Source organism: Trachypithecus francoisi, unplaced genomic scaffold (assembly GCF_009764315.1).
Source record: "Trachypithecus francoisi isolate TF-2019V2 unplaced genomic scaffold, Tfra_2.0 Lachesis_group16, whole genome shotgun sequence".
NCBI lineage: Eukaryota > Metazoa > Chordata > Mammalia > Primates > Cercopithecidae > Trachypithecus > Trachypithecus francoisi.
In genome coordinates, this window is record NW_022681461.1 from 8,312,710 (window position 1) to 8,327,577 (window position 14,868).

The 14,868-nt window shown below is 54.2% G+C and overlaps 1 protein-coding gene across 8 annotated transcripts in view; it reads left to right on the forward strand.

The window, feature by feature from the left end:
- SEMA4D (semaphorin 4D) overlaps positions 1-14,868 on the forward strand; it is a 138,948-nt gene that overhangs the window by 108,892 nt on the left and 15,188 nt on the right. For 4 of the 8 annotated variants that reach the window (XM_033236856.1, XM_033236860.1, XM_033236857.1 and 1 more), the window contains 8 exons: positions 539-690; positions 2,910-3,085; positions 3,166-3,322; positions 4,322-4,544; positions 5,420-5,535; positions 10,595-10,767; positions 10,842-10,885; positions 12,313-14,732. In XM_033236856.1, the coding sequence (XP_033092747.1) occupies positions 539-690; positions 2,910-3,085; positions 3,166-3,322; positions 4,322-4,544; positions 5,420-5,535; positions 10,595-10,767; positions 10,842-10,885; positions 12,313-13,238 (1,967 nt within the window). In that variant the 3' untranslated portion in view covers positions 13,239-14,732. Of the gene's footprint in view, positions 1-538; positions 691-2,909; positions 3,086-3,165; positions 3,323-4,321; positions 4,545-5,419; positions 5,536-10,594; positions 10,768-10,841; positions 10,886-12,312; positions 14,733-14,868 lie in introns of those variants that run through there. The other 4 variants (XM_033236861.1, XM_033236862.1, XM_033236863.1 and 1 more) reach the window with 2 other exon arrangements.

Consider the following 14,868-nt stretch of genomic DNA (forward strand, 5'->3'; position numbering starts at 1 on the left):
TGGTGGCTGTTCATGGAGCCTTTTCTTGTGGATGCCAGCCAGTAGAGCCCTGGGTTTTGAACCTCTTGACCTCAGGGGAGATCCCAAGACCCAAGATTCAGGGACACTCGGCTATTCCTCGGGGTGGGGCAGAATCTGGTGGTTAGAGTTTGTTGCTTTGAAGCATATGTTGTTTAAACCAGCAAATGCATACCTTACGTAGGCCTCGGATGCTGGTACGATCTGGCTCCCTGCCTTCCAGTCAGGAGGCCCTGCCTCAGTTCTTTGGGTGGGCCTGGGTGGGATGCGCTGCAGAACCACCGCCAGGGGCACCTCTCTGAGGCCGAGGAGGTGAGGGTAAGGCACCCTCTGGGCTCAGTGCTGTCATCATCCGCAGACCCTGGAGTTTCTGCTTGGGCTGTGGCATGTACACACTCCAGACGTCCTTGCAGGGAAGCCCTCAGGCCCCCAAGGCAGTGCAGGCTGGCCTCGTGACCTCGTGGGTACAGGCAGGCCCCCAGCTCTGTGTTCCCGCATAATCACTGTCCTCTCTCTGCAGAGCCTAGTTTTGTGTTTGCCGACGTGATTCGAAAAAGCCCAGACAGCCCCGACGGCGAGGATGACAGGGTCTACTTCTTCTTCACAGAGGTGTCTGTGGAGTACGAGTTTGTGTTCAGGGTGCTGATCCCACGGATAGCAAGAGTGTGCAAGGTGAGTGCCAGGCACTCTGGCTTCGCTTGGCCCCTGCCATGGCAGTAGTGTGCCTGGATGATGGGTGGCTCCTGACCTTCATCTGAAATGTCACTTTCCCTAGCACTTTATTCCCTTGGGCCTCAGATGCGGCTCTCAGTGGATCTTATTTCTGGTGGTTATGGGGACCGAGGGAGTGCTGGCCCCCATGTATGACTCACTAGCCTCCTGTTCTCAGGAGGTTCCGTCTTTTAACGCACCCTCTTCAAACCTCCCCAGCTTATAAAAAGCAAGGCTTTGTGGAATGCATTCACCAAAGTCTGTTGGAATTTCACCATTTGTCTCTTAATCTACCTAAGAGTGAAACATTAACTGACGGCTTAAGATTAAGAAGAGAGATCCAATACCAAAGTTTGTCAAAACACAAATCTTTAAGTATCTAAAAAGTAGAGGGGGATTGCCTTTAAAATGACACACTGTAGGCAGGAGAGCGCTCCACACAGGAGAGCGGCCTGTGGGCTTGATTATAGGAAATCTCAAGGCGGCTCAGTGGCAGTTTCTGGGAGGTGGATTGACAGGCCTCGGGAGCTGGGGGAAACCACAGGAGACACAGCCGCCATGTCCCTGGCCGGGCGCTCATCTCAGAGCAGGTAGCCATTCGTCTCTTGTGGAAATTGGTAGACAGTTTCTGCATGGCCCTTTCTCATATAGTGATGACCATCAAGACATCAGAGAAGGAGGGTTCCTTTCACGCTTATGGCTCACAAAAGTGAGTGCTTTCGATGCCGTTCCCTTAACAACCATTGCATAAGGAAGAAGGTGGGTGATGCACACACCTGAGTGTCCACCTCCTGCTTTGCTACCTGCCCAGGCCTTCTGTAGCCAGGGCTCACTGACCATATCTTCCAGCTATCCCCCAGCCATGGCTGCCATGCTCCTGTCTTGCAGACCAGGAAACCATCCTATCAACAGTATGAGTGTCGGGGGCAAGCCAGTGCCCCTTGAGATGGGGAGGGTGCTGCAGGGCCAGGGCTCTTGGCAGGTGTGCGAAGTGCTCAGAATGCCCTCAGAGCAGCACTGGCCAGGGGACTCGAGCCCTCCCCTGCCATTGGGAAGCCAAGGATCAGACTTGCCTTGACCTTGACGTATTACCCAGCAATGAGGGTTTGCAGCAGGATCAGTGAGCAGATCCAGCGATGCACGGTGCAGCCACCCTGACCCCTCACAAGTCTCTGCAAGTCGTAGGCACACTGCTGTCATCCCCTCTGATCCCTTTTTTTTTTCCCCACGATTGTTTGAACTCCTGGACTGGAGTGGTTTGAGCTTAGCCCCCACAGCTCCTGCCTACCGCCCAGGCACACATGAACGCTTCACCTGCTGCCCATGACCTGAAAGCCAAATGAAACCCCTGACGATAAATGCACTGGAAATTATTCTTTGCTAAAACATCAAGGAGGAAAATGAAGTCCTTTTATCAAAAAGAGAATTTGGGCTCCTGTAGTCACACAGCAAAGATGAAGAGGGAACATTTTCCCTGTGTCCAAAATAAGTAAGGCTGCTTCTATCTCATATCCTTCTGCACTCAGGTTTTGTGATTTCAGTATTTCTCTCCAGACCACACACAGTCATGTGTAGTTTATAATTGTGTCTTGGTCATCGGATCCCTGAAAAGCATTTATTCTTTATACTTAGTAGGCTCAAAGCACTTTAGCAGATACTTTGGGTAGAAAGGAAGTGAAGGCTGTGTTCCCTCAAATGGAGGAAGGTTCACACATTTGCCCAAGACAGGCTGCAGGGCCGGTGGCTGTCCCCTGGAAGGAGGCTGCTGCCACCTGCCCCACCCAGAGCGTGTTCATTGATGGGTCCCGGGTCAGGAAAGTCACACAATGCCAGGAGCCTTGGCAGTTGGAAGTGTGTGAGTGCGGCAGCACCTCTGCAGTTGCAGGACTGAGTGCTGGGCACAGGTAGGCACGGACGATCAAAGGGGCTTTCGGTAGAGGGCTTTTGTCCTTTTTGTTTTGTGTGTTAACCTGGGAGCGTTCTGGGATCCAAGCTGGAACCTGGATGCGGTGCTGCGGGCCACACACGTCATTGCGACCTCTGTCCCCTGTTGCCCGAGCTTTGTTTTAGTCAGGCACAGCTGCGCTGTGCTGGACCATGGAGGGGTGCACCTCTGACCTTAGTGCCTGCCCACAGGGGATCTGCTCTCGGCCCACCACGTCTTGTTGTTGGGGTTTTAGGGGGACCAGGGCGGCCTGAGGACCTTGCAGAAGAAATGGACCTCCTTCCTGAAAGCCCGACTCATCTGCTCCCGGCCAGACAGCAGCTTGGTCTTCAACGTGCTGCGGGACGTCTTCGTGCTCAGGTCCCCGGGCCTGAAGGTGCCTGTGTTCTACGCACTCTTCACCCCACAGCTGTAAGTGCTCTGCGTGGAGTCTCCCTCCTTGCTCCCTCGACGCTCGCCAGGCGATCCCGTCACCTCTTTCCCCTCCCCAGGAACAACGTGGGGCTGTCGGCAGTGTGCGCCTACAACCTGTCCACAGCCGAGGAGGTGTTCTCCCACGGGAAATACATGCAGAGCGCCACGGTGGAGCAGTCCCACACCAAGTGGGTGCGCTACAACGGCCCGGTACCCAAGCCGCGGCCTGGAGCGGTGAGCCGGGGGCACTGGGGCTGGGCCATGCTTTCCCTTCAAGGCCCAGGGCATGGAATCCGGTACAGGCAGTGGGGCCTGCTCATGGCCTGGGTACTTGGCCACGCCAAGGCTCTCTGCATTGTTGAGACTGGGACGGCCGATGAGCACAGCTCATCCTTCTTCCCTTTGGCGTGTTACGTAACAGCCGTTGCTACACTATTGCACAAACAAGAAGGCTGGGGCAGCTGTTCTGCACAATTGACATTACATAACAATTAGGCCTGTTTCATTTTCAGTTTCTTACAGAGAAACACATGATTCCTTGGCAAAGGCCTCTGCACCATCCACTAGTCAATAGGAGTCACCTTTTTTCCTCCTAAATACAGTGAACTTTATGTAGAAATTGGGAATTTCCAGGCCGATTCCCTCGCTCACATGGTGCAATGGGTGTGGCAGACATGTGCGCAGCCCTCTGTGGGGCTGTGACCTGGCCCTCAGAGCTCACTGCAGCACCAGCTCCCTCCCAAGGGCCGCTGTCCCTGACACCATCATGGCTCCTTCTGTGCATAGCTTAGTAAAATGTGTTCACTCGTGGCCACAAATTTTGGTTTACACACATCAGGGAGCTAGAACAGGAAAAAATAATCCCTCGGGCTCTTATGCTGTTTAAGATTGGCCTGGTTTTAGCCATGTTTAGCATTCTTTTCATGAGAAAGCTGCAAATCAGTGTTCCTCAGTCAGTGTTTTTCACTTACAAATAGATGAAAATTCCTTTCCTGAGTATGTATCGTGAGTGCAGTTCTCTCTCGCAGATGGGTTTTATAACTGTGTCCTCTGCCGGCTGGGGAGAGGCCACCTTTCGGCCTAGTAAAGTTATTCACTGCTACCCTCATTTCAAGGAATGCGTTGTGTGGTTTCCAGGTTTTGCAGCCCGCCTGCGTTGGCTGCTTGTGTGGAAGCACCCGTTGGGTGGTGGGAGCACGAGCACGTTAACAGCGGGGGATTTCCTCCCTGCAGTGCATCGACAGCGAGGCACGGGCAGCCAACTACACCAGCTCCTTGAATTTGCCAGACAAGACGCTGCAGTTCGTCAAAGACCACCCTTTGATGGATGACTCGGTAACCCCAATAGACAACAGGCCCAGGTTAATCAAGAAAGATGTGAACTACACCCAGATCGTGGTGGACCGGACCCAGGCCCTGGATGGGACTGTCTATGATGTCATGTTTGTCAGCACAGGTGGGTTCCAAGGGCTTGGCAGGCTTGACAGTGACAGCACATCTGTGTCCTTTGGTAGGAAATCTGGCAAATCCAGTTATTCTTTTGGGAGTAGTTCTGTTGCCTCCCTTGAGGTAACCCGGGAGGTTTGGGGGAACGTAAGAAGATTTCTGAGAAGCCACCACACCAGGTGGCTTTCAGATCTGGGACCACCAGGCTACTGGGGATACTTGTTAAAAATAAAAATGCAAGTCCCGGCCTGCGGCTGGGCTGGGCTGGTGCAGAGGAGTACTGGCCGCTGAGGAGTTGGGGCAATGCCCGTACAGGGGGCAGGTGTGAGCCACCTGGGAGGAGGCATCAGCCTGGCGTTTCCTAACTGCTGGCAGAAGACCACGTCCCTGCTTCCTGGCTGAGGAGCCAGGTTTTGGATGTGACCTGGCATGTGGACTCTGAAATAAGCACTTCTGGAACAGGGACAGGAGCCAGGAGCCACAGTGGCTGGCGGTGCATTGTGGCCTGCCCTCGGAGCCTCCCAGCCGACCTCACATGCCCCCTGCCCTCACCGCCTGCCTAGGGCCCTTACCAGTGACACCTCGAGGGCTGGTGGAGGCCCCTCATGTGGCACCCAGCCGATGAGGATTGTTGGGGTCAACAATGGAACAGTTTATTTTCCTTGGAAAAAAACCAGAATCACCCATAACACTTGGGTTTCCAGGTGTTTATTTTGCCAAAGGCTTTTCCTTTTTTTGTTTCTGATGTGAAATCATCATTGTTTCCTAAGTATCTTGTGGAGGGAATGACTTGAGAGTGAAGAATGTGAAGTTTGCCGCTGTGGTCCCTGTCCTTGGTTTCTGTGTCTGGGTTAGTGTCACTGACCTGTAGCTTTGACCCTGCAGACCGGGGAGCTCTGCACAAAGCCATCAGCCTCGAGCACGCTGTTCACATCATCGAGGAGACCCAGCTCTTCCAAGACTTTGAACCGGTCCAGACCCTGCTGCTGTCTTCAAAGAAGGTAAAGTGACGCAGGCAGCCGGACGGGGGGCTTCCCCGCTCGGTAACTTTGATTCTAGGTGACAAGAGAGTTGCCAAGCTGGGGTCGGGCTCCTAGGCAGGCCCCTCTGTCAGTCTGCCCTGGATGAGCCAACCTTCAGACTTTGACACAAAGCCATTCTGTGAGCTGTGGGATCTGAACTGGGGAAGGCAGGAAGGCAGACCTGGGGAGACGGGATTTTCTGTTCGAAGTTGCTGGACTGTCATTGAGTTGTTGGTGCAGGTTCACAGGCTGTGGAGAGGTGGGCAGTGCTCCATGAAGACACCTTTTTGTGCCCTGAGTTTGGGGGGTGTGCACACTGCATCTGTGGGATATGATAGTGATACTGCTGACTCGTCACCGTAGAAAATCCGCAAGAGAAGTGGTTTGTCTCATCTGTAAAGCTGTGTCCACCTGTGGCTGAGACTCTCGGGTCCGGCCTGCGATACTCCCAAGCAGCCCTTGGCAGGGGTGGGTGGGCATCTACACTGGCCTTTAGGGGGCTGCCTCCCTGGCCCTGGCTCCTACCGGGACCTCCACCCACCTTGTGGGGTCCAGGCCTAGTCAGGCCCCTCCTCCCTCAGCCGGGAGCAACGGGCAGAGGAAGGGGGCCCCTGTCCGACCAGGTAAGATACTTACCCTCAGCAGGTGCATACTTGCAAACGCCCCTCCAGGTCTTCCGTCTTCTTCCCTCCCCTGTGTCCACAAAGCTTGGGAGCCTGGGCCCTTTGACTCTCCTTCTCTGTTAATGGAGAGTCCTCCCTCAAATCTGAAAGGAAAAGAGACTGAAATAGCCTGCGGGAGTTCTAAGCCACCGGGTTCTGGCATCTGTTCACCAGCCTCTGCGTCTCCAGCACACACAGGGAGCCCTGGAGATTTGAAGGGTTGATGCTTTAGCCACTGGCTACCCCCAGGGCCTCACCCCAGCCTCATTGTTGAAAGGAGGGGACCCAGAAGCTGTTCTGGGGCCATCGTGCTGTTCAGTGGCCTCAGCCAGACTGGGCAGGCACCTATAACGTCTCCAAAATGTGGACTTCTCGTTAGAATAAAGATTGGGCCCCTGGTGTGGACATTTATGAGAATGACACACTGTTTCAAGGGTCATTTAGGGACCTGGGCTGGTGGAGGCTTCCAGAGCACATGGGCACTGATCCTCAAAGGCAGAAGGGGGAAGGGAGAGGAGGGCCGCATAGAGGGGGTTACGGGTCAGTGCCCACCTGCCATCTCCCAGAACTCGGTCACGTGGCCACACCAGGGCAGTTGGCCACACAGGGAGCCTCACGCCCAGGAGGAGGAGCCAGTGGGTTTGGCGAAGTGCTTGCTGGTCCTGCTGGACCACCCGACCCGCCTCTCTCTGTAGGAGCGTCCATTGGTGGGGATGTGGCTTAGTTGCCTGGACAGGCGGAAATGCATCCTGCCTGCCGTGGGGTCCTGTGCCTTCTCCTTGGGCCCCAGTAGCCTCCAGGTGGGAGTGGAAGGCCCAGCTCCATGGCCATGGCAGCAGGAAGTAAGAAGACTGTGCCCTACCTCCCCATCAGGCTCTCTCAGGGCGATCAGCAAACAGAGAAACGGCCGGTACCACGCCCTCCCGCTGTCCTACAGCTGGGGAGGCACGCTGCTCCTCCACCCTCACGCCCTCCCGCTGTCCTACAGCTGGGGAGGCACGCTGCTCCTCCACCCTCACGCCCTCCCGCTGTCCTACAGCTGGGGAGGCACGCTGCTCCTCCACCCTCACCTCCTCTCCCCGGTGACAAGCATGGGGTTTTGCGTTTGATTTTGGTAAATACACATCAGATGAAACTTGCGGTCGTAACCATTTTTCATTGTGCACGTCATTGGCATTAAGAACATTCACGTTGTTTTGCAGCCATCACCACTGTCTGTCTGCAGGGCGCTTTTCATCTTCCCAAACAGAAGCTTTTTACCCATGAAATACAAACTCTTCATTCTCCTCTGCTCCAGCCCTGGGCAGCCGCCATTCTACTTTCTGTTTCTGTCTGGGTACCTTATATAAGTGGAATCACATGGTATTTATCCTTTGTGACTGGCTGATTTCACTTAACATAATGTCCTCAAGGTTCCTCCCTGCTGTCTCAGGGGTCAGGGTTTTCCAAGGCTGCATACTCCTCTGTCGCAGGTGAAGACCACGTTTTGTGTACGCGTTCATCCCTTGATGGACACGGTTGCTCCCACCTTCTGGCTCCTGTGAACAGTGCTGCTGTGAACATGGGTGTGCAGATACCTCAAGTCCTTGCTTTCCGCTCCTTGGGTGCACATAGCAGACGCAGTTTGCTTGACCCGCTCTGAGCCCACTGAGTTGGCTGTGTCTGTATTTTCACCAGGGCTCCTTGGGATGCTGAGCTGCTAGTGTGGCAGAGGGCAAGGAAGGCACTTGGACAGCTTGGTTGCCTCTGATCACGTCCACTGTCGCTCCAACCTGCCCTCTGGGTCCGATGTGCACACACAGCAGCAGGGACTGAGATGGGAGCATGAGAGCTGCCTGCACGGGGACAATCCTCAGGCCTAGGGAAGTGGGAGGCAGGGGGCGTCGACGGGCAGGAGTACACAGGACAGGCTTGCTCTGTGTGCCTCACTCATGCTGCCGGGTGCCCGGTCAGGTTGTTTTCTTTGCCTTTAAAAAATTTTTTTGTCTTGAAATAATTTTAAATTTACGCATGAGTTTTGATGATTGCACAGAAGGATCTTGAGCGCCCCCACCCAGCTCCACATGTGCGATGTCTCACATAACCAGTGTGCATTTATCTGAGCCAAGGTACTGTCATGGTGCAGTGCGTTACCTGAACCCCAGACCCTGGACCCTCTCACCTCCCACCCACCACCTTCCTGGCTCATTACCCCGGGTTGCACTGGACACTGCATCTCCTCGGCTTCTGCTCTGTTCTTGCCTCCTTGACCTCAGCACTCCTGGAGAGGAGTGGTCCAGTGTTTTGTAGCATGTCTGGTGTTTTCTTGTGATTATCTTGGGGTCGTGGTTTTACGGGGAGCACCAAAGAAGGTGCTTTCTGAGAATGTGGCATCTGTATGACTCACATCAGCGTGATGACCTCAGTCATTCGGTCCAAGTCACTGCCGTCTTTTTCCATGCCGAGTGTGTCAGGGCATGTAGTCCACACTGAGGGGTGGGGGAGAGTGAGCCCGACCTCCCAGGGGAGGCATGAGGGAAACCCCCAGAGTCATTCATGCTTATTTGCAGGGATAGACTTGGAGGCTACAGAAATGCCCTGTTCTCCTCCCACCCACTGACATCCACATCCATCAGTGGGTCCTGCCTGTGGCAGTTATAGCTGGCTGTCCTGATGGCCAGTTCCTCCTTCCCTGTCCCCTCTTCCTTTCCACAGTCATCCCTTGGTCTCCATGTGGCGTCGTTTAGTTTTTACAGCTGTTTCATGTGGGCTCCAGCCCAGCCCCATCCAGGAGAAGTGGAAATTGGGGCTGAGTGTCCTGCAGGGTGCAGGAGGTGGTCTGGATCCCCTTGGGATGGGCCTTGCCCCCACAGCCCACCCCACCCTCCACAGCCACCCTCAAGCCTCTCTTTGGGGTGAGGAGTCAGGCGTGCCCTGCTTGGCCATCCAGGGCACCCTGCTCTGCACTGCATGGTGTCCACGCCACCTCGCAGGTGTCCCCCGTGGGACCCAGCAGGATCAGCTGTCCCTTGGAAGTTACCTAGCTTGGCTTTGCTGCCAGAGAACGTTTCCGCCACTCCCCAAGCCGCGTGGTGCCCGCACTGTGATCCGGGATATCATCCTCAATCCTGCCCACAAACGTGGTGCGCACGTGGCCTCATCTGCCCAGGTCTCTGCTGCTGCTGCTGCTGCGAGGCCGGTGCCGGGCCAGGTTCCCTCTGCTGCGTATTGTCACAGTTTCCGTCCTTGGGGGCTTTCCCTTTCTCTGCTGGGGCTGTGCCCGCACAGCCGGGTGTGTGGCCTGGGGCCTTCTGTGTTGGCATCAGGGCCTGTGATCTTCCAGCCAGACTCTGAAGCTGACTCCCAGCGTATCCTCTGAGGATGAAGGTCGTCTTTTATCTGACTGTAAACCACTAAGTCGTGTGTACATTTGAGAATCTTGTATTGTTAACCAAAAGGTGTTCCCAGGCTGTTGAGGCAGATGCCCTGGGCAGAGGCTACAGAGCACACTCCACGGGCCACCTCCAGGTCTGTGGCACGCCCCTGAGCTTCAGGTGGGTGCAGTGTGGGGCACCCTCCTTCCAGCTGAGTTCCGTTCAAAAGCATTCAGCAGCCCTGGATGCCTGTGTGCTGGGCACTGCTGGTGCCAGGTGGGCTGATGGGATTGGCCTGAAGCTGGTGTCCCTGGGAGCCAAGTGTCCTAGAAGGTGGCGAGTCTCACCTGCCCTCTGCTGCGGGTGTGGCTGCTCTGGAGCTCTTCCCTTTTACATGTAGACCCATGAAGAGCAAAGGCATTGTTCCTTCTTCTATGTTATGTGTCGCCATCTGCTCATCCTGCACATGTCGTCCCTTTGGCATCCCCATTATGTTAGGTCCCTGCTGCATCCGGACCCTCACAAGAGGCTCCCTGCCCATCGGTGCTCACATTCTGGCTCGAGGGATAAAGTTGGGCTTCGAGGTGGTGTGCGTCAGCCTCTGGCTGCAGCCCTGTCTCACCTGTCGTGAGGCCGGGAAGATGACCAGGAGTGCCAGGCTCATGCATCCCCCTCTACATGGAGGCGGTCTGGAGGTGGGGACTGAACCGCCTCTCCACTGGCTAAGAGAAACACATGTAGAGAAGTGCTCTGCTGGAGGGCAGGACCCGGGCAGTGGGTGCCCAGACAGGGGAGAGAGGGATTTGGATCTAAGGCCCAGTAAGCCCTGACATAGCACGTGTATTCTGCCGGAGGTCACAGACCTGCCTTGTTTGCCTCTGGTTCTGAGTACCTCTCCTCCTTACTGCAGCGTGCCCTGATGGTGCATTCCGGCTGCTCCCCACACACTGGTGCAGCAGCAGAGGCCGTGCTCCTGGATGCCTGCTTGCCTGATGCTAGTTCTCCTGTGTCTCACACACGCAGGGCAGGAGGTTCGTCTATGCTGGCTCTAACTCGGGCGTGGTCCAGGCCCCTCTGGCCTTCTGTGGGAAGCACGGCACCTGCGAGGACTGTGTGCTGGCTCGGGACCCCTACTGCGCCTGGAGCCCACCCACAGCGACGTGTGTGGCTCTGCACCAGACTGAGAGCCCCAGCAGGTATGGGGCGGGATGCGCTGCCAGGGGATGTCCCCGTGTGTGCGGGTGAGTAACACGTGCCGGTTGTTTTGCAGGGGTTTGATTCAGGAGATGAGCGGCGATGCTTCTGTGTGCCCGGGTGAGTGACTCCTCGGCGTCCTGTTTCCTTTGGGAGTGGTGAGGTCTTGTAACCATTTCACGGTGCTTCAGTTCTGTGGCATTTGTGTGTGTTTTGTTTTTCTTTCTCCACTTGGAATAGAGGTCAAGTGTCCTGTAGCAGACTCGTGGTCTTCTCTGTCTTTTTTTCTTGCCGGAAGAGTATTTGAAGCCACTTAGAGGATGTCTGTTTACTGGGAAGCAGTCTCCTTCCAAAACCGTCCTGTTTTCTTTCTGCTTAGCTTGGGGCTCATTAAACAAAACCTAAGTCTGTTATAAATGGGGAGAAAGGAGCCTGTGAGTGATTAATCCTCAGGCAGTGGAAGGGCTGGGGTGGTGTCTCCCCTGGGGCTCCCACCTGAGATTCACCCGCCTGTGGATGTCTGAAATAGCGCCTCGCCCAGAGGGAGGGGTGGCATCAGGCCAGGACGCCCCTTCCCCAGCAGCCACCTTCCAGGGTGCTAAAGGCAGACTTGACCCTCGGTTCTGTGTCCTCCTGTCCCTGACAAGACAGTTGTCATCAGACTAAGAAAAGTTTAGGCAGCTGGGCATGGCGGTACACGCCTGTAGTCCCAGCTACTAGGGAGGTTGAGGCAGGAGGATTGCTTGAGTCCAGGGGTTCAAGGCTGCAGTGAGCTTATCATGCCACTGCACTCCAGCCTGGGTGACTAAGTGAGACCCAGACTCTGAAAAGAAAAGAAAAGCTGGCCGGGCACAGTGGATCACGTCTGGAATCCCAGCATTTTGGGAGTCTGAGGCAGGAGGACCACTTGAGCTCATGAGTTCAAGACCACCCTGGGCAACATGGTGAGACCCTGTCTCTACAAAAAATACAAAAATTAGCCAGACCTGGAGGTAGATACCTGTAGTCTCAGCTACTCTGGAGACTGAGGTGGGAAGATCCCTTGAGCTGGGGAGGTTGAGGCTGCAGTGAGCTATGATTGCACCACTGCACTCCAGCCTGGGCAACAGAACCAGACCCTGTTTCAAGAAAAAAAAAGAAAAGAAAAAAGTTGAGGCAGGAGGAGAGTGCTGAGATACACTGAAAGGTCAGCCTTCCTTGTAGCCACTAGCAGAAGCATCTCGTATCTGATTCAGAGAGCGACACTAGGCGCAGAACTGGCCTCTGCTCAGCCTCTCCAGCCTCACGCGTTTTCTTCTGGGACATGGGTGAGAAATGCGATTTCTGCTGCTCAGAGCTGCCTCTGATTTCTTTGTCCCTATGGGCTGTCATCCAGGGCTCATCTTTGCTTTTTGGTCACGCATGTCTTTATCTCCTTAGTTGTTCTGGAAGATTCCATGTTGCTCCAGTGGGTGAAACTCTTGCATCATCTTGTGGGTATTTTAAAGAAGTTGTTAAATAGCAAATGGGGATTGTTGACGCTGTGCACGTTTATTTTGATGTTCCAGATAAAAGTAAAGGAAGTTACCGGCAGCATTTTTTCAAGCACGGTGGCACAGCGGAACTGAAATGCTCCCAAAAGTCCAACCTGGCCCGGGTGTTTTGGAAGTTCCAGAATGGCGTGTTGAAGGCCGAGAGCCCCAAGTACGGTCTTATGGGCAGAAAGAACTTGCTTATCTTCAACTTATCAGAAGGAGACAGTGGGGTGTACCAGTGCCTGTCAGAGGAGAGGGTTAAGAACAAGACGGTCTTCCAAGTAGTCGCCAAGCACGTCCTGGAAGTGAAGGTGGTTCCAAAGCCCGTGGTGGCTCCCACCTTGTCAGTTGTTCAGACAGAAGGTAGTAGGATTGCCACCAAAGTGTTGGTGGCATCCACCCAAGGGTCTTCTCCCCCGACCCCAGCCGTGCAAGCCACCTCCTCTGGGGCCATCACCCTTCCTCCCAAGCCTGTGCCCACCAGCACATCCTGTGAACCAAAGATTGTCATCAACACGGTCCCCCAGCTCCACTCGGAGAAAACCATGTATCTTAAGTCCAGCGACAACCGCCTCCTCATGTCCCTCTTCCTCTTCTTCTTTGTTCTCTTCCTCTGCCTCTTTTTCTACAACTGCTATAAGGGATACCTGCCCAGACAGTGCTTGAAATTCCGCTCGGCCCTGCTGATCGGGAAGAAGAAGCCCAAGTCAGATTTTTGTGACCGTGAGCAGAGCCTGAAGGAGACGTTAGTGGAGCCAGGGAGCTTCTCCCAGCAGAATGGGGAGCACCCCAAGCCAGCCCTGGACACTGGCTATGAGACCGAGCAAGACACCATCACCAGCAAAGTCCCCACGGACAGGGAGGACTCACAGAGGATCGACGACCTTTCTGCCAGGGACAAGCCCTTCGACGTCAAGTGTGAGCTGAAGTTCGCGGACTCAGACGCAGACGGAGACTGAGGCCGGCTGTGCGTCCCCGCCGGCGCCTCAGCTGCGACATGTCAGGCGTGGAGTGTTTTGTGTTTCTCCTGTTCAGTATCCGAGTCTCGTGCAGTGCTGCGTAGGTTAGCCCGCATCGTGCAGACAACCTCAGTCCTCTTGTCTATTTTCTCTTGGGTTGAGCCTGTGACTTGGTTTCTCTTTGTCCTTTTGGAAAAATGACAAGCATTGCATCCCGGTCTCGTGTTCCGCAGTCAGTCGGAGTACTTGAAGAAGGCCCGCGGGTGGCACAGAGTTCCTGAGCCCTTTCTATAGTGGGGGAAACATGGCTGGACCTCTGTTGGCTGAGAAGAGCATCCCTTCAGCTTCCCCTCCCCGTAGCAGCCACTAAAAGATAATTTAATTCCAGATTGGAAATGACGTTTTAGTTTATCAGATTGGTAACTTATCGCCTGTTGTCCAGATTGGCACGAACCTTTTCTTCCACTTAATTATTTTTTTAGGATTTTGCTTTGATTGTGTTGATGTCTTGGGTCATTTTTTTTTTTTTTAATTACAGAAGCAGATGTTTTAATATTTAGAAGAAGATGTATATCTTCCAGGTTTTGTTATATATTTGGCATAAAATATGGCTTACGTTGCTTAAGATTCTCAGGGATAAACTTCCTTTTGCTAAATGGATTCTTTCTGCTTTTAGAAATGTAGACATGGACACTCCCCGGAGCCCACTCACCTTTTTCTTTTTTTTTTTTTTAACTTTATTCCTGGAGGGAAGCATCGTTTTTGGAGAGATTTTCTTTCTGTACTTCGTTTTACTTTTTCTTTTTTTTAACTCTTACTGTCTTGAAGAGGAGGACCTTCCCACGTCCGCGAGGTGGGTTTTGAGCAAGGGAAGGTGGCTGGGTGAGCTGAGTGGAGCCAGGCTGGCCCAGAGCTGAGATGGGAGCGCGGTACAATCTGGAGCCCACAGCTGTCGGTCAGAACCTCCTGTGAGACAGATGGAACCTTCACAAGGGCGCCTTTGGTTCTCTGAACATCTCCTTTCTCCTCTTGCTTCAATTTCATACCCACTGCCTGCCCAGACTTTCCATCCAGCCTCACTGAGCTGCCCGCCACTGGAACGGAACTGGGCCTCCGTGGCCGGGGCTGCGACCGCAGCACCCTCAAGTGCACGGCGCTGTTCCTGCCACAGCACCCTCAAGCGCACGGCGCTGTTCCTGCCACTGTCCTGAAGATGTGAATGGGTGGTACGACTTCAACACTGGTTAATTTCACACTCCATCTCCCCGCTTTGTAAATACCCATCGGGAAGAGACTTCTTTTTCCATGGCGAAGAGCAATAAACTCTGGATGTTTGTGTGCTTGTGTGGACAGTCTCGTCTTCCAGCATGATAGGATTTGACCATTTTGGTGTAAACATTTGTGTTTTATAAGATTTACCTTGTTTTTATTTTTCTACTTTGAATTGTATACATTTGGAAAGTACCCAAATAAATGAGAAGCTTCTATCCTTGATTTGGGGAAGACATTCCTTAGCGGAGGCCGTGCAGCCTCCCGCCCCTGCATGGCCCAGGCGGCACAGCTGGGCTCACTCTTTTCTGTCTGTTTCCTGCTGTGTTTTGCCCTCTCTGGCCTGTGACGGGCTCTTGGC